This window comes from Terrapene carolina, unplaced genomic scaffold, assembly GCF_002925995.2.
Source record: "Terrapene carolina triunguis isolate 2854851 unplaced genomic scaffold, T_m_triunguis-2.0 Scaffold192, whole genome shotgun sequence".
In the NCBI taxonomy this organism is placed as follows: Eukaryota; Metazoa; Chordata; order Testudines; family Emydidae; genus Terrapene; species Terrapene triunguis.
In genome coordinates, this window is record NW_020664543.1 from 13,759,537 (window position 1) to 13,778,026 (window position 18,490).

At 50.1% G+C, this 18,490-nt stretch overlaps 3 protein-coding genes across 7 annotated transcripts in view; 2 read left to right on the top strand and 1 right to left on the bottom strand.

Moving 5' to 3' along the window:
- LOC112117283 (polycystin-1-like) overlaps positions 1–9,967 on the top strand; it is a 60,016-nt gene extending 50,049 nt beyond the window's left edge. Inside the window, exons 41-47 of the mRNA XM_026654414.1 lie at positions 979–1,147; positions 2,282–2,410; positions 3,515–3,689; positions 4,259–4,546; positions 6,947–7,081; positions 7,501–7,815; positions 9,248–9,967. Coding sequence (XP_026510199.1) covers positions 979–1,147; positions 2,282–2,410; positions 3,515–3,689; positions 4,259–4,546; positions 6,947–7,081; positions 7,501–7,815; positions 9,248–9,958 — 1,922 coding nt within the window. The 3' untranslated portion in view covers positions 9,959–9,967. The remainder of the gene's footprint in view (positions 1–978; positions 1,148–2,281; positions 2,411–3,514; positions 3,690–4,258; positions 4,547–6,946; positions 7,082–7,500; positions 7,816–9,247) is intronic.
- Positions 9,968–12,363: 2,396 nt separating this feature from the next.
- On the bottom strand, positions 12,364–18,111 carry NAT9 (N-acetyltransferase 9 (putative)). 4 transcript variants are annotated; one of them, XM_029912146.1, is made up of 7 exons: positions 17,801–17,819; positions 17,370–17,456; positions 16,450–16,559; positions 15,006–15,146; positions 14,624–14,683; positions 14,299–14,393; positions 12,364–14,195 (listed from the first exon to the last, which is right to left on the bottom strand). In XM_029912146.1, exons 2-7 carry the CDS (start codon positions 17,444–17,446, stop codon positions 14,049–14,051), a joined length of 630 nt encoding a protein of 209 aa, XP_029768006.1. In that variant the 5' UTR covers positions 17,447–17,456; positions 17,801–17,819; the 3' UTR covers positions 12,364–14,048. The 4 variants fall into 4 exon arrangements, with proteins under 4 accessions (XP_029768006.1, XP_026510204.1, XP_024070975.1 ...); XM_026654419.2 differs by lacking the exon at positions 17,801–17,819 and adding an exon at positions 18,086–18,111 and having other exon boundaries at positions 12,365–14,195; XM_024215207.3 differs by lacking the exon at positions 17,801–17,819 and adding an exon at positions 17,849–17,924 and having other exon boundaries at positions 12,366–14,195.
- Positions 18,112–18,320: 209 nt separating this feature from the next.
- The window catches only part of TMEM104 (transmembrane protein 104), a 67,241-nt gene continuing 67,071 nt past the window's right edge, over positions 18,321–18,490 (top strand). For both annotated transcript variants that reach the window (XM_026654415.2, XM_026654416.2), the window contains exon 1: positions 18,321–18,384. The gene's annotated coding sequence lies outside the window, so the exon portion shown is untranslated. The remainder of the gene's footprint in view (positions 18,385–18,490) is intronic.

Genomic DNA, 18,490 nt, shown 5'->3' on the forward strand with positions numbered 1-18,490 from the left:
GAGAGAGTCAACTGCTCCATTTTAGCTAGCCAGGAGTATAGACCTGACAGGAAGCATCATCCCCCATTTGACAGGTAGGGAAACTGAGGCACGGGAGGATTGTGACATGCTCACAGTCACGCAGTGTTACCAATAAAATCCGAGGGTTCAGATTCCTGCTTCACTGCTCCAACCACTAGAGAAAGTTTAGGGGATACTGATGTTTCTCTCTACAGTCCCCAGGGTTGAAGCCTAACTGTGTATAAAACTGCGTTGGGGGAGGCACAGCCCAGCAGCCACTTCCCCAAACACTGAGCGTTGGTAAAGAAGGGAAGGGGCTGTGATCAGGGGATCCAGGCTAAAAACAGGCACCTGAAGAGTGGCACACAGAGGAATGGAAAGGCAGGAAATCCCACAGGTCCAGACGTGGGGCACAGCGGAGGCAAAGTCACCAGGGAGATGGGGACTAAGGGTCATCCCAGTGGCTATGGGATAGCACTGGACACATCCAGGCATTGAATCTCAGTGCAGGGCTGGAGTTTCCTGGGCCAATGGAGGCTGAGCGTGCTGCGAAGGGAGCACATGCTGCTCCTGCAGAAGGAGGGTGGGGGACATGATGGAGAGCCCTGCTCTTAATCCTGCAGTCCTGCCTCCCACTGACCTTCCTGGGAGTTTGGTCTGAGTAAGGAATGCAGGTTCAGGCCCCCCTTTTGATGCTTTAGAGCAAGCCCTGCTGGCCAATGAGGGAGGGCGAAGATGGGGGAACACCCTGCTGAACCCTAAACAGACAAGGAATCGGGATTGGGAGGGGGTAGAGCCGAGAACCAGAAAGGAAACAATGGAGGAGGTCGAGGGCACAGGCCAGGTGCAGAGGGGAGACACTGGGATAACCTACATCTGGAGAGCAAAATAAGGAGTGTTGTTTCTAACTGGGCATCTAAACTTGTTAATGTGCAACTCAAAATCTCGTCCTCCCGCTCTGCTTTTCTGCACCCTCAGTGCTTCCCCAACCTGGGCTTGGGTCTCTCTTGACACATCACGTCACTAACAGAACCTGTCCCCTCTGCCACTTGTCAGCGCCCAGACCAGAGGTTTCCAGGAGTGGCCAAGTGGACAGAGATGCGTGCTCTGACCCCAGCCTCCAGAATTCATCCCATGACTCTATCGGGTAAGAACGCTGGCACAGGGTGGAGTGGGCACTAATTGGCAGCTGAGAGCAGCAATGGAGCAGTTATGCAACCAAGAAGCTTGGCTCTGGATTTCTGCTTCTGGGTACCCTGATTTTCCCCATCCCATGGGTCAGCTCAGGAGTCCCCAGCTAGTAGCCCCAGGTTGCTTCACACTGAACCACCAGGAAGGTTCCACTTTTGCTTTCACAAGAAACTCTTCCAGAGGAGTGTCACAATCCTGCAGTGACTCCATGGGGACGTGATTTACCCTAGTTCTTGTCCTCTTTCCCCTCTCTCCACCCTGGGCTGTGGCATCTCCAGTTTCCCTGAGTGTTAGCTGACAATCAGCAGTAATGTTCCTTCTGTTCATTGAAACATAGTTGTTCGTGGAATCATAGAAACATAGGACTCGAAGGGACCGTGATAGGTCATCTAGTCCGGTCCCCTGCACTGAGGGGAATATTCAGAAGGATCCCAAAGCATTTGACAAACTATGGACCTGATCCTGCAAGCAGCTGGGTATCTGTAGCTTCCATTAACTTCAGTGAGTGGTGAGGATGCTCACTACCATTCAGGAGGCGCTCAGCACCTTGCAGAAGCAGACCCGAGGATGGATAGATATATCTATATCACACATGGGAGACACTGGAACACAGCAACTGTGTCACAGCCCACAGCAACTACTACGCAATAGCACAACAGAGGAAGTGAAGGCGAAGACCATAGCCAGCTGGAAATCCAGAGCAAATCCAGGGAGGCAGAATGTGTGCCTCCCCGGTTGGAATTTGGCCAGGATGCAAGGATTACAGATCTCTTCTCTCACTGAACAGGCCATGCAGTCTTTAATGACAAGTGGCCATGAATTTCAATTCATGTATCACCCAATGGTCTCCTAGGTCCATGCAGAAGCACTGGGTCACTACAAACTCAGATAACAGGGTCACGTCCTGAATCCCTAGCACCCTGGGTTTTCGCTGGAGGTATCCCATCTAAATGGGGGCTGGCCCGTCTCTGTTCTCGCTTGGGATCTGACCAGATCACAGCCCAAGTTAGGGCTCCCACTCCAGCCTCTCGCCCACTCTGTGTTTCACAACTACATTTTCTGGTCTCCCCATCCCCATTTCTTGGGGCAGGTTTTGGATCTGGGGGCACGTTGGAGTTTACCACACTAACACTGGCTGCTGGAGGGAGCTTGGAAATAGTTCTGCCGAAGCCCGAAGGACACTGGCTGACCTGCGAGCCAGCAACTGGATCAACAAAAGGCAAGTCACTCGGGGCCTCACCTTTTTCCTTGACAACCGGGCTGGGAAGTGGAAATTGAAATGAATGCGCTGTTGGCTTTGAATGCTTACCTGTGGGAGGGAGGGTTATTGCATGGCTATTTCTCTCCTGCAGTAACTCTGTCTGTCTATCCGTCTGAGTGGGACATGACCATCCTGAGAATGCAAGGTGATGTCAGTTGTTCTCTCCCGTTGTGCGGTGGCCATTGTTGTTCCACTTCCCCCGTTCCCTTGCTCTGAAGTGGAACAGAGCGACTCCAGATGACTCAGAGAAAGGGAGAGATCCCCCAGGCCATGGAACTGCACAGTGCAATGGCCAAAACTGCTGAGCCACCGACTGGCATGGGCCGGAGAGCAGGCTGGTTGTCAACTTAACCAAAACCAATCAGGGGTTGGCGGCACATTGCCAGTGGTGGCCACTTAGAATAAGGGAGCAAACCCCTGGGGACAGAGGGCCTCCGGATGGGAAAATCAGGGTTTGTGAAGACAAAATGCACTGTTATTTCCACTGCATCTGGGTCTCCTTGGGATCCAATAACTCTGCGGCTGGCTCACGTGCTAGATATACACCATTGGCTGGGGTCAGTAGGTTTCACAGCATCGTTTTGGGGGTCCCTGACTCTGAGTCTGGCTGCCAGGGGGCCCAAAGGCAGCATGGCCAAGACCCTGATTTGGGGGTAGGCACTGAGGTCCTCTGCACCGTAAGGCTGAGATCAACCACAGAAATGGTTCAGTTCAACCTTGCTTATCCAAATGGCATGAGAGAGGCTGAATAAATGCCGATAATGGTGGCATTGGGAGTTTCTGGTGTAATTTATAGATGGCAGGTGACTTGCCCCTGCTATGGATAGCTGATGTAGAGTTGTATGTCTGTGTACAGCCTAGGGAATCTGATGGCTAGTGACCTGCTAGGGACATCCCAACTTCATCCCTGAAAGTGGAAAGTCGAAACAGTGTTTCCCAGCAGTCCGGTTGAAATGTCCCCATTAGAAGGGCCAAGAATCAGGCCCAATTACCCAGCATTCCAGAGCCCTGGAAAATATTTCTTCTCAGCCCAGTGTTCTCGGCTCTCTCCCTGCATGACAGGACCAGAGCCGTGTTTCTGGAGTTTACCCAATACAACGTTGATGTCAACCTGTACGTGGTTGTGATGCTCCTGCTCGAGCTCCCATCAGTCAGACCGGCTGTTCCTTCCATCGTCATCCTCCCCTGCCAAATGCTGCGCTTAGGCACGGGGCTGGACCTTCCACTTGCCCTAGTGGTATGTATCTTGCGTTGAGAGATGCATCCAAGGCTCGGGGCTGGCTCCCAGCAGAATGCAGCCAATGTTTCACCCACCCCAGTGGGCGCTCTTTCTCCAGAGATTGTGCCACAAACACAGTCTCAGCAGGAGGAGTTTGCTGTATGATATCATAGGTGTCTGTAGGGAAACCTTAGCTCTGCAGTGGTAGCTAATTATAGTCCAAATAAATGCTTGCCTGACTGCATGTGGGTCTGTAGCGGTTACAGTCTCTGATTAGATGAATCCCAGGAGTGCATTTCCAATGGATACTCCAGGGGGATCTATCCAAGGCTCTGCTGCCTAGTGACAGGGTGGTGTAGCCTGGCTCTCTGGTCCCTTGTGATGTGGCACACAACAGAGTAATTCCTGTGTGGAGTAGCTACTCTGTATCCCTTGGGATGATGCTAGTTATCTGCTCTGTTTATTTGGGCTTCAGAAGTAGCACCATAGCTACCATGTCCCTGCTGCATCCACCTTTGTTCTTGCTACCTAACCCAGTGCACAGCAGGAAGGCAGATTCTTTTCTCGCCTGCTCTGGCTTCTTTCAGATCTCCCTGCTCGTCTTCAGCGTGGCCTTTCTCCTGCCGGAGCTGTCGCTCCTGTCTCAGGAAGGGGCCTCCTGTTTGGGTCAGAGCCGCTGTTGGCTCCAGCTGCTCCTGGCGCTGCTCTCCATTGCCGTCGGCGCCTTGCACTTTGCGCACGTCTGGCTGGCAGATGTGCAGCTCGAGCATTACTGGGGACACCGCCAGGCCTTCACCAGCTTCTATGAAGTGGCACTGCTGGCTCGGATGGAAATCTGTCTCTCAGCCCTGCTGCTGACTATCACCATGCTGAAGGTGAGTGAGCGCACAGAGTTATGTGATTTCCCAAGGTCACGTGTCATGTCAGTTGCAGAGCTATGGATGGAACCCAGGAGTCCTGACTTCCACTCCCCCCCCCCAGCTCTAACACCTCCCCATTCCCAATGTTCCAAAGTTGCTGATTAACAGCCTGGCCCATCTCCCACTGAAATCTCAATCGGAGCCTTTCCACTGGCTTTCTGTTCAGTCTGAGCCCTAGTTCACATGTTGTGGGAAACATTTTATCTACTCAACACCCATTGCTTCAAAGCCACCTGGGTGTTGTGCATAGGAATAAATCAGGGCCAATCCTGATCTCCGTTACATCGGTGTAACCCCTCAATAATTTTATCATTGCCAGGCTGCATGGCCTAAACACATTCCAGATTCTCATCTGCCATCACCAGCATGAGAGGGCACCTGGAAATGGGCTGGATTTGGAAAGAGATGAAAAAGATAAGAACAGCCATACTGGGTCAGACCAATGGTCCATCTAGCCCAGTATTCTTTCTCTGACAGTGGCAGTGCCAGATACTTCAGAGGGAATGAGCAGAACAGGGCAATTTCGAATGATCCATCCCCTGTCATCCAGTCCCAGCTTCTGTCACTTGGAGGTCTAAGGATACCGACAGTATGGGGTTGTGTCCCTGACCATCTTGGCTAATAACCATCGATGGACCTATCCTGTGTGAACTTAACTAATTCTTCTTTGAACTCCGTTATACTTTTGGCCTTCACAACATCCCCTGGCAATGAGTTCCACAGGTTGTGTGAAGAAGTACTTGCTTTTGTTTGTTTTAAACCTGCTGCCTATTAATTTCATTGGGTGACCCCGGGTTCTTGTTATGTGAAGGGGTGTGTGATCGGACACGTGGTGCCTTCAGTAATCACAACCCTTGCTGCCAGCTCTCCCTAACTTCCTTGGGTAACAGTCCCCACTACTCACCCCAATGGAGAGTTACGTGGGAGCAGATCACAGGGTGAAATTGAAGTCAAAGTGGTTTCTCTCTCATAAATAAATCAGGTGAGTCTGTCTCTCAGTCTCTGGCCAGACATCAATTGCTGATCTTCACCACCACATGGAAGTAGGACATCCTTCTTCATCCAGCAGCCCTTGTGCATGGTGGCAAGTGGTGTGAGACGATGTCAGGCCTGAGCTGCTAACAGCCTGGATGATGTATACCTTCTCGTTAGCATGCACATATTCAATTATGCCACAATGACCTTATAATTGTCATTGGGGCTGCTGCTGAGATGTAATATCATCTTTGTTCCTTTCTCCCGCTTCCTAATGAATTGGCCAAGTGGCCCAGCTGCTGTCTTCCAGGCTTGCTGTATTTATGGTTCACTGTCGACCGTTACTTGCTTAATGCATAGACAATAAAAGAGCGAGCAAACAAATGGATAAAGGCTGCTGGGAGCCAAAGCTGGAGAGTCAGTGAAGAGAAAGGGACCCCTGGAGCAGCCTCCTGGAGAGCTGAGAGGATGGGGATCTCTGACACAGGAGATCACATCAGAGAACTGGACATTCCCGAGACACTGCTTTAATGGACTGTGCGTGTCAGATGAGTGCATACAGGGGGTCCTCAGTATACGTCAGGGTTGCGTTCTTGAAAAGGGCGACAGATACTGAAACGACGGATACCGGGGAATTTTTCCCCATAAGAAATATGGCCCGCTCCGCCCCTTCCTGCCCCCCCTCCACCCCTGCCCCGCCTCTTCCTGCCCAGTTTCACCCCTCCTCCGAGCGCGCCCAATCCCTGCTCCTCCCTTTCCCTCCCAGCGCCTCCTGAATGCCAGGGGAAGCACCCAAAGAAAAGCCATGCAAAAGGAGAAGCGACCGATATGCGGATCGGGACCGACGTCAATCGGAACATGTTCCCCTATTGATGAACGACGGATAAGAGGGAGATGTATATCGGGGATCCTCTGTACCAGCTAGCTTGTGTGTGCCTGGATAATTCGTTCAGGGAGCATTGCACTAGCACATAAGGCTCCCAACTACTGTACCACTGTCCTCTGACCTGGTTGCAACACAGTTAAAATGTAGCATAGATGGGACCTAACCCCATAACTAGGTTAGAACTCTCAACAGACGTTAGCTTTTGATTGGTTACAGGGACATGGAAGATTCTGCCCAGGCTGCAGCTTTTAACAGCCACATTGCAACTGGGCCCCTGACTCAGTCATGGCCATAATGAAGGCTGGGCCTTTGAGAAAGACGATGCCCTTGCTCCGACCAGCTTCCCTCACCGAGTACCTGATGTGGCCACCTGGATATGCAGACACCTCTTGTGAGACGGAGCAGAGTGAATGTACTCGGGACGGTTTGAAATGTCACTTTTCTGATAACATCTAACCAGGCTTCCTGCTCACCCATGGACCTTCTCCCCCCAGATTGTACGGCAGCTGCGCTTTGTCCGGAGATGGTCTGCGTTTGGGAAGACGTTCCAGCGTGCACTGGGAGAGCTACTGGCTGCCACGCTCCTCTTCCTCCTGCTGCTCCTTGTCTATGCGCAGTGTGGATATCTGGTAGGTTATGCAGAGGCTGGCTCTCAGCAGTGGGAGTGCGTGTGGAGAGTAGGATGGTCATGACTTACCTGTACAGGGCACTATGCAGTGAATTCCTGTATTTATCCATAGGCTTGATACAAGACGATGCAATGTGTTTGTCTCCCTGCTACTCTGCCGCTGGGCATCAGCTCCTCAATCAGTCTCTCCACTGCTCCCCAAGAGGGACCCACTCACTGCTGAGATCAGATTCTAGTGCTCATTTGCGTTCATGCTTTCTGTTTTGCACTGCTCCAGCAGTGAACTGGAAAGCTCTCTGGGAGTGACCCACGCCACATGGGGGCAAAGTGGGCTTGTGCAATGGCTAAGGATGTGTAGACAGGAAAGGGTAAAGACACCTTTCCTAGCGATAACCCCTACGTTGTCTCTCTCATTCCCAGGCCTTCTCTGCTACAGTAGAGGAGTTCAGAACATTTCGATGTGCCTTCTATGCGCTGCTTTCGGCCCTCCACGGGAAAGTGGCTTTCCTGTCCGTGATCCAGGAATTCCCCACCCTCGGCACTGCCTACGTCCTCAGCTTCACGGTCAGCTTGCTCTGCATTGGCAGCCGTTTCCTTTGTGCTGTCATCCTTCACAGTTACCGCACTGTCCAAGCTGAAATGTACCGCCCCGCCATTGAACCGCAGGACTACGAGATGATCGAGTTCTTCGTGAAGAGGTTCAAGCTGTGGATGGGGTTCAGCAAAACTAAAGAGGTAAGAAAGGAGGAAACCTGGGTGTAGAGTAGCCAGCAATCCAGAGTCTAGTGCTGCAGCATCAGAGCAAGGTGAACTGAATCCAGTGCTTAATTTTGTGCCCGGCACCTCTGGGCCTGGCCTGGCAGTTCGGAGCCCCGGCGCCTCTGGGCCTGGCCTGGCAGTTCGGAGCCCCAGCACCTCTGGGTTTGCTGCATCAATTATGAATGTTAAAAAATTGCTTAAGCCCTGGCCCTTCTTTCATTACAAATTAAGCACTAGTTGAATCCAAAGGCCCGGTTCAGTCGAGTGCTCTCACACTATTCTACTCATGGGCCCGTACCCTGACACAGAGGGGCCACCCTCAACTCTTAGGCTGGGGGAGAGTCTGATCTTACAGCAGGGTACATCTGGATTAACGCCTTCCATGGGGTCCCTCGGCTTTACACCAGTGTTACTGAGATTGTACTCCAGTCCCCTTTCCTTCCCTAACCTCTATCCTGCCCTGGAGTGACCAGCCTTTTAGGAACAGAAGGGAATGTAGCTTCCATGTAAGAGGGCTCACTTTCCCCCCTTCCTCTTCTTCTGGACAATAAGGCTCAGCTTTTACCCAGCTGCTATCCCCGTCTGCCTACTGGCTGCAGTGGGATTGAATGGGTGTGATTTGATCCTAGCAGGTCAAGACTTGGAAGAAGCAGAGAGTGGGGCATATAACACAAAGCGATCTTGGATTGCTCCTCTCTTTGGAGAGGGGAAGAATGGCCTTGTGGCTAAAGGAGATCTGGGTTCATTTCCCTGCGCTAGCTTCTTGCCTGGCCTTGGGAAAATCACTTGCCTTAGCTTCCCCATCTGTAGAAGAGGATAATGCTTCATAGTGTTGCAAGAATAAATTCTGTAGGTGCTACGAGGGGCTCGGATGTTACAGTAATGAGTCCCATGGGAAAGCCAGTCCCACTTTATAAGAAGGCTCCATTCATAAATGGTTAATGGAAGTTATAAGCATGTTAGAGAGATAAGTAGTATGTTTACAGGGTTGTAGCCATGTTAGTCCCAGGATATTAGAGAGACAAGGTGGGTGAGGTAGCATCTTAGGTTGGTGAAAGAGACAAGGGGACCTGAAGAAGAGCTCTGTGCAGCTCAAAAGCTTGTCTCTCTCACCAGCAGAAGTTGGTCAATAAGATATTACCTCCCCGACCTTGTCTCTAGTATGAGGAACTGATGGCTGTAAGCAACCTGTTGGCCTCTGATTTAAACCAAATTTTAAACCATCCATTAACCCCTCCTAAACCATTATAAATGGAACCTTAATCTAAAGTGTGATGGAAAAGCCTATAACTAACACTGCAGGAAAGAACGCACTGTTGTGGCTCATGGGCCCTCTTACCCTACCAAAGGTAGCAGCCCTGGGCTCTGGGATTCTCAGGGGATTTCCTCTTTTTTCCTTGTCACTCAGTTCCGCCACAAAGTAAAGTTTGAAGGGATGGACTCCCTGATTTCACGCTCCTCCGGGAACTCCAAATGCTCCCGCCTCCTGTCTGCTGGCACCATCTTCCGCTGTGCCAGCTCCACCATCTCCTCTAGCTCCGAGGAGCTGGCCCTTTCGGAGAGCCCTGTCCCGGAGCCGTACAATGTACAGTTTTACTTGGACCGTCTACCCTCTGCAGTCAATAACCTTCTGGACCAGTTTGACCGGGTCATTAGAGTCATGGAGGACGTATGCCAGCTGGAGAGGGGTCTGGAACAGGCTCAGAAAAGAATTAATGACAACAAGAAGGGACAGAAGAGCCTGCAGGGGGAGACGGTGACACCAGCTAAGCAGCTAGAGCTACCGAGGACTTACAGCACCTTCTCAGAGTCTGCCCTGGTCAGACTGAGGGCCCACAGGGCCAAGGTCTCCAACTGCAATGCCACTGATGGGCACAAGCTGGTCCAGCGGCCTCCAGCAGATGAGATACCTCACCCAGTGGCCGGGGGCACATCCTGGCTGGTTGGCGCTCCAATATCAACTGATCTCTGCCAAAGGCTTACCCAGGCACCAGGCATTTCATGCAAGTGGAGACCAAAGAGTGAGGAGGGGCAGGGCTGTCTGTGCCATGAAGTTCCTCAGAGGCAGATCCCTTTAAAGAGAAGAGCGTGGCAAACAGAAGGTGCTGGGAACATGTAATGAGACAAAGGTAGAAATCAGGTCATTGAGGGCAGGTCAGACTCCCGTCCCAGCCCTGGAAATGGAGTCTTCTCCATTTCCAAAGAGTGTTTCCCTCACAGCATCTCCCCTGCTGGGCAAAGGCTGTTCTTGTGAAGGACAAATCTTTGCATTAGCTCAGGCCTTCACCCCGCTCCAGCACAGTGCGCCAGAATGCCATTGTTCCCAACTCCTCCGGGAGTTCGGCAGTGGGCGTGTGATGCCAGTTGCTGGGGCAGAGCTGAATCCCAGCACAATCATTACATGGCGGTGCTCCCATCAGAAGGGAACAATAATGGGCAGTTTCATAAGCGCCGCGCGAGAAATGATGGCTGATAATACAGCAGCACGTCCGTCCCTTTCACAGTATTAGTGCTGACGGCCTCCCCCCTTCACAGAAATGGGCTAATCGAAAGGCAGCTGGAGAAACCACCCCTGACGCTCTCCCCATATTGCTGCTGAGATTCCCCCAGACTGAGACTTGTTAGTTGCTTCCATCCTCGCCCTCTGGAACACTCTCCTGAATGGGCTGAAACAAAGGCAGGTGCAGGAGCTACCCTTGAATAATTCCATCCTGGGGCTACACTCCTGGATGGTTTTTTTATGGTATTAAAGAAGGTGTGGAAAATGAGTTTATTTGAATGAATCACTAACCCCAGCTGTAGTACACACACATTATAGACACGCAAACATGCAGTGTATTTAACTACATTAAAAGATTTATTATAAAGGCAGGAATGGTTGAATGCATTGGTCTGTCCATACAGCTGTTTTTATGTCAGCTCCTTGCACCTGGCTGTCGCATTTCCTGTATTTATTGCCAAGTGCCCAGTCATTCTCTTTGTGAACGGTGTCCTGTGCGCGCCCCAGTCTGTTCCTCCTGTAGACACTGAAGCACGGCCATTGGAGTGGTTGTGCCGTTTTTTCCAGGGTCGCTTTCTGAGGCCTTCCCTATCCTCGCTCAACGCCTTTATCTAGGAGTCAGAATTTCCTACCCCGAACGACCCACTGCCCCAGCTAACTTTCTTGGTGTGACACATCATAGCAGTGTTAATACAAAGAACCCTGATCCCTAATCCTTCATTGATTTATAGGCCTTGCAGCTTGGGTCCCATCACCTAGAGGCAGTGTGTTTAGGGATGGCTGTTGTGTACCTCTTCAATGAAGCCCAGCAGGAAGCTGAAATGGAACATCTCCAACCGTCTGAGTTCCCTGTTGACTGTAAACTGCATCTGTCCCTCATCCCCAGTTACATTTCTGCAGCTCTGTTTCCAGTGGGGTGAAAGCACTTGTTTGGGCAGGAGAGGATGTCATCAGAGTTTCTTATCTCTTTGCTCATAACTCTGACTTGGATATGATTTTGTGAAGGGTTGCAGGGCTCCAGGAGTCAGCGGGGGAAATTCATGATTCATGTCACATCCTTCAGTAAGGGAAAGGGGCTGGGCCCCATTAGCGCTTCTAGACAGGGTGAGTTACGGCTAAGGGAACCCAGCTACCGGCAGCCACACAGATCCATTAGTCTTTTGTGTTCTCAGCCCCTCAATCCAGCAAGAAGTGAGGACTGAACTACTCAAACACAGGGCAGCAGGTATCAATGAGCAGGAGGAAAGAATTTCCAGTGACACACATACCAAACCGCAGGCCATTCTCTCCCTCCCTGTCCGGCACCATTTCAGGCCCAGCACAAGGAACAGTTGTAAGGTAGAGGGCTGGGTGCAGGGATAGGTTGTTTATATGCACCCCCAATGGGTCTTTGGGAACAGCAGATTGCCCCCTGGTTTTGTCCACTATGGAGCCTGTTTCATTTTACTAATGCCCCTGAACCCCAAGAACGTGTGGGGGGAGGGGATGAAATGGCTCCATTTATACGGACAAGGGTTACTTATTTCCATTAGAATGTAATGTTTGACTTCAACTAGCTTCCAGACCCCGACTACAGGCTTTAGCCCACTTCACTATCACAGAGGAGGAACAAAATTAGCACCATTCGAAGTCTTTTCCCCCACTACGTTTCTACAACACTGTCCAGCGGCCCCAGGCCTCGTTTCAGAAAGTCAAATAATGGAGGAGGGTTGCTACCAACACTTACCCTCAAGGACACCACCTCAAAGTATGAGGCACTTTTTTTCCCCATCCATCTTATCAGAGCACAGTAAGCAGAGGTTCCCGGCTCAGCCCTGAGCTGCCTTTGAGAATGGGACTATTTTTCCAAGACTGCTTGTCCCACTTTGAAAAGCAGTTTTATACAAAGGGTGAAACCCATTATTACTACTGATGGGGCAAGGAGGGGCGGTCAGAAACCATCCTTTCCATTTCATAAAAAGCTGAGGCTTCAAAATTTGTTTTTGTTCTAATGCAGAAGAGAACTGAGACCTTTCAAAAAAAAAGCATGAAAAAACACCACCCCCTACCCCTCCACAGTGATTAGAGCATTTGCCTGGGATGTGGGAGACCCAAGTTTGAGGCCCTGCTCTCATTGATTCATTCTAGAGGCGTGTCTGTTCTTGACCAGAAATTCCATCCTGGATCTGACAAACCTTGCCAACTCCAGTTTTATCAAAAGTGATGTTTCCACAAAAAGTTCTGGTTTCAACAAACTGGCATTTTTAAATGAAAAACCATTTTGTTGAAAAATTCCCAACTCCAGTGGCGACTACTGCGGTATCAGAATGCATGTTCTTATTCACCTGAGCACGAATCCTGGTTTTGAGACTTTAGAGGTGTCAACGCTACCATGCAGCAGTCAGTTCCACAGGTTTTATTTATTGCATCCTTAAAGGCTGGGTTCCAGAGGGTTAGCCATTCTCTGGTTGACTTGTAACGTAGATGGTTTTAAATAAGCATAGTAGCACATCAGCTGCTTTATTCTTTACATCCTCTATGCAATTTAATTTCCTCATTCACCTTTTTATGGATACCCCATCACAGCGATGACCTTTTTCAGTACCTGTACCAAGCAGCACTGAGACAGGTATTTCTACCCATCGAAAATCATCATCTGGTGAAGGCTGATGCACAGAGGTAATTTAGTACTCTCATTCCATCCTCTTCGATTGCCCTCTTTTTACATGCTAGCAGTTTAGCACATTAGTTCCTAACCTTTTAGAAATGTAGTAGTTTACCATTGCTGACTCAAGGGAAGTCAGCCAGGTGTCCCTTATGAAGTACCCACAACTCAAATTCACTTCAATGGGAGAGGAGGGCACTCAACCCCTCTCAGATCTTAGTTGTCCCGGCCTCTCCTACTAAGCTGTGCTCATACTAACCAAGAGCTGTGACAAGCTACACAACGGGTTTGAGCATGAACAGGTGGATGGTGGGGCAGCTGCCAATGGTGGCACCCCAGGACTAAGCACAGAGGCCAGGAGGGGAAAGCCTGGTGCCTGCAGTACCTGGAATATTAACACCTTGTCTAGCAGATCCACGGACAGCCCCACTGGTTTAAGTCTTATGTATTTTATTATTTTTTTAAATCTTGTAACCACCAGTTTACCAGCCAAGGATGGCAACGGAGCTACTTTGCGTACCAGATCATGTTGTCACATTGTATGTGTCAGTTTGTGTGACAAAGCAGGCCAGAGTCTCTTATGACTCAGACTTCATTTGTGACACTAGGAACTCTGCTAAGGATGGTGGGGTTTTAGCTAGGAACCCAATCTACTCTGCTCATCCACAGACTGACAGCATTGCTGGCCAATTCACTAATGTTTATAGGCCCTGGAGGTGTAGACAGTCCCTTCCTAGAACAGGGTAGAGGGAGCTTTGTGGCTAAAAGGGCCATTCCCAGCCAAGGTGTACTTCTATGCTTAACCTGTTAGCATCTGTTCATCCATCCCAGCTTCCAGGCACTATTTCAAAGGAATGTCGCTATAGATGCTCTATCGCGATTGCAGTGGAAGATCAGCATTTCACAGGTGGTACACCAGGTATGTGGAGTAATAACAAAGCAGTTTGTTGTTTGATTCACTCTTGGTCCCAAGGTGTTTTCCATACTTGAACTCAGTAATGTTGTCAAACTCTTCCTCCCTGGAGACTTAGCAGGGGTGTGGCCTGCCTGCCTCTAGAAGAGGTGTCAGGTCTCAGAGGCACGGGTCTGTAGGTTCAACACACTATAATTTTTCTCCTCCACGTGGTTAGTTTGCTCCAGGAGCCACTGTCTCTGCTGCTCATTCACATCCAGTTTCAATGTCACCTCCTGGAAGACCCTGTTCACGGCAACCTATATACAAGGTAAGAGAACAACGCGGATCGATCTCAGGCATTAGCTAAATGCAGCTTCAAAAAGGGAGAATTCCATCTCTCCTGAACAGGTTGTACCTCACCTCCTTAAAATGAAGCTTTTTGAACATGCAGATACTAGCTTCATTTTCCTGTCCGACCTTAGCCTCAAATTTAGTAATTCCCAGCTTTGTTACTCCTACAGGAGAAGCGAGAAAGAGAGATAAGAACCCCTGGCTGCACACATGTATCTCCATAATGTTGCATTATGTCATAGCTGCAGACTGGCAAGATTCCCATGCTCCTTAAATACGTGGGCTGGTATACATCCACCACCCCCTCCACATATGCAGAGCAGACAATGGGAGCACGTGTGCCTGTGTCTCCCCATCACATCACTTCCGTCCTCCCACATTTAGCCATCCTTACCATAAAACATCATGATCAGAGTTGTCTCCTTGCCAAAGCCTCGGCCACGGCAACTGGGCTCTAAAAGAGACAAGAACAGACGGTGGTGTCCATCTATATAACACAAACCCTGTAATCAGTCACGTGCTGGACTAGCAGAAAGGGGGTTGCAGATGAGGACTGAATTGCACTGGTAGAGCTCTGAACGCAGGAAGCTTGTACGTTATCTGCCTACTTTCCATCTAGCTGTAGCCAATGCTACCACTGTCAGATGAGGAGAGTCGTCAGAATCCCCCTGAACCTATTTGCATGAAGGTGCTTTCGTACCTAACAGCTATTGCAGGGCAGAGGGTGGCATTAGGGTGATAGTGGTGGCAGCAGCCTGGGGCTGCGCTTAATGTACCTGCAATCATGACTTCAATCTCTCCCACTGTTGGATCCTCCATATCTGTGAGGAACAGGTTCACATCCCCCACCATGCAGTCCTCCTCGGTACCTGCTTGCCCTGACCACCTCTCGGTGTCCAGTACAATAAACGTGCATTCTGGGGAAAATGAGACAGCAGCAGAACTTACAGGGTATGTTTAAGAATCATTCACAAATTACTGAAGTCTGACATTAAAGATGGACAATGGGCAGAGAAGCAACATCCTGCACATATTAATAGCCTGTATGACCAGTAATCAGGGCTCCTGGGCCAGACAGGCATGCTTACCACGACTGCCAATACCAGCAGCACCCTGGAAAATCTATGCTGGTTTCAGTTTGCATGGACCCAGGGCTCACACAGATACTTTAACTTGATGCAATATATAAAATTAATGTGGATTAGCTTTCCCCACTTCATCGCCTTTTACAGTAAATTCAGGCAAAGAACCTTGAATGTGAACATAAGAGACTGAAGCAACCTGTTGAGTCACCCAGTCTATCCCTCGGCTCCTTTCAGTATGTCTTCCCGTGCTCTCAGCACTGACCTAGACAAGGGTTAACTTCGGGTATGTCCCACCCTCAGTGTCTTGTGACTATACATTTGTACTAGATTTTATGGGCAGTCACTCACCCAACCTTTAATAGAGCCCGGCAAACAATCCAGCCAATGAACCCAAACCTTGTCATTTTAAATTGTCAGATTCCACTGGGAGAACTCAACCCCTCCCTCCCCCTCACCCGTTTACAAGGATTGAGTTCTCAGATCTCTGCTCTTTACAAAAGTTGACTGGATTGCTGCTGCTCAAGTGATATTAAGAACTTAAATTATTCTTGTTATTAACAGCTGGATAAAGCAAAACTTCAGCAGCCCCTGTGTTCCTCCAATCCCTTGAATAAGTGTGTGCATACACAAGATCCATATGTATTCACTGCCCAAAAACGTCATTAAGGCTGAGATAAGTTTGACTGGTGGTACCTCATACCTTCCAGAATATCAAATGGACCTATATTTTAACTCTGCATTTACTGGTTTTCAGAGGTTCAGGTGATGACAGAGAGATCCAAAAATGTTGACGTTATATAATTTTTAAGGGAGGGAGGGTTATATCCTGAGAACCTATTCCTTAAATGACCCCAAATTTGAACCACTAACCCTACTCCCCACCCCTCTGAGACACATCCATTTTCAAGACAATCTGATTAAGCACGTGGATTTTAGAGCATTTAGAACAAAACTGGAAATTAAACAGTAAGCTATTCTCACCCTTAACTCTAGGGGGGCTACTGCCCTGCTATAATGGCTCACACCCCTTACAGTACAGGCTTGCAGAATCACACCTGCCAGAAACTCCTAACAACAGTGAGGCGGAAGTGGTCACTACACCTTCCCACTTTTGCAAAACATTCAAATGCCTCACTATCTGCATCCTCCTGCCAGCTGCGCTGCATCTCGTACTCCTGCTCCAGGCTCAGTGGCTCGGATGCGGTCAGTCGCTGTAGCTCCTCCGATTTCATCCACTCATGGTACCTGATGGAGAGTGCCACAAACAGAATGCAGACCTATTTAGAACACCACCTGTTGTGTTCCACTGAAACCTTTAAGGGTCAAACTGTCCCCCTACCATGAACCTATTCAGGAGACTACAAATGGCTATAAATGCCCCATTGACCAGAGGCTGTAAGGCTCACTTAACTTCCTGAAACAACACCAGAATCAGTACACAATCTCCTTCATACAGGCACACAAATGAAGGGACTAGTACAGGCATGCGTGACACCTCACCTTGAGTTTGCTTTGCACTGAGCGTGCAATCATCCAAGTCTGCAGTTTACAAACTCATGGCTTAACATTTAAATTCTTCAGAGAGCAGTTCAGTTTTCATGAGTTAAAGTTTCCCTGTTCACAAGCGATTGGGAAAAGGTTATAGCGAGCACTGAAACAGCAGCACAGCCGATGGCTGTTTGGTGGCCAACGTGAAATGAGCTAATGGGTCCAGCTCACTTCTAACTGGACAAGTGTCCACATGGATAAACAAACATCACCACTGACATTTGCTGTCCATCTTTGATGACAGTCTCTGCAGAGGGCTCAAGGACACCGAGCTGCCCTCACACCTAGAGGTGGCTGCTACAGAGCAAAACCAAGGAATATGGGCAAGCCAACACAGGCAAAGCCATACTGCTGCTGCTTGTGCTGTGCCACTTACACAGACAAAGAGATCATTTCAGTCCCCAGGGCTGGTAAGCCAGAGCCTTCCATGAGTGATAAATTCCCTTAAAAAATAAAGTTGAATTTTAAAAATAGAAACAGATGTCAGAGATGGTGTAAGCGACATACCGGGATACATGAGCAGAGGTGTATGGTACCAGGGTCACCTTCTTCCCCTGTAAGACTGTGTTCTGGTTAATCTTCATAGTCTTCAACCTGAAAGAGAGACAGAAAGTAACTTATTAAAACTTTTAAAGATACCAGGGGAAAAGTACACCATCAACAACAGTTCCTTGAAACTGAGTAAGTACAATTAATTTCACTTTCTCATAGAGACCCGTTTAAATAATGGGCTCCAACTTTTTTTATTTTTTACACTTCCTTACAACCTCCCCCGCCCACCACCACATTTTCCTGCTCCCCGAATGGGTTTTATCCTGGTCTTTTCAGCAAAGGAGACACTGGCTAAGTGACTGCTCTAAGAGGTGAGCTGCGAAACTGACTAGACACGATGTGCGGCAGAAGCAAAACAATGAGGAGATGCAAGAGACGAGCCCCACACCCAAACCGGTCCTAGTCCGACGGGTCAGCACTGAGCAGCCATTTACCCCCACCCCACTGCGTCACATCCGAGCAGCGGGGGACACTGCTCCAGCCCCAGGAGGGGAGGCGGGAGGAAATGGGCAGCCTCCAGCCCCCAGTGGGGTGGGGATGGGAGGCAATTGAGGGGGACACCCAGCCCCGGGTGGGGGGCAATGGGCGGCGCCCAGCCCGGGGAGGGGATCTCTAGCCCTAGCAGGGAACGGGGTCTCCCCAGCCCGTGGGGTCCCGGGGCTACAAGGCACCTCTTGTCTCGGTCCGACCCGCTGCGAGCTGGTATAGTGTGAAAAAGTGCTTTGGATGCCTCACCTAGAGCGCATGCGCAGAAACGACTCCGCTTCCAGCCTACGGGTGCCACCGAGTCGAGTGCGGCCGGACGGCCCGCGCTCCCGCACGTGATCCAGTGCATCCAATCGCCGGAGCAGGGGCCTCGTTACGCGTGTGGAAGGCCTTGCTGCTGCGTGGTGAGTCCGCGCATGCGCTGTACGTTCCACGGTATGAAGGCGGCGTCTGGGGTATGCCGGCAGGGTCCTTGGGAGCGCAGGTACGGGAGGAGCTAGCTGCCTGTGGGGCGGGGACGTGGTATGGAGAGGGTCTGAGAGATGGGGCTCTGGTGACATGGGGGTTGGGCAGTGTGAGGGTTCTGGGGT

Bases quoted from the DNA above. Each gene is read 5' to 3' on its own strand.
- NAT9 (XM_029912146.1), bottom strand. From the start codon at position 17,446: ATGAAGATTAACCAGAACACAGTCTTACAGGGGAAGAAGGTGACCCTG. The intron at 15,147-16,449 runs GTGAGGCATTTG...CATTTTCCCCAG, and splicing joins CTGGCAGGAGGATGCAGATA to AATGCACGTTTATTGTACTG. The intron at 14,394-14,623 runs GTAAGGATGGCT...CTTCTCCTGTAG, and splicing joins TCTGATCATGATGTTTTATG to GAGTAACAAAGCTGGGAATT.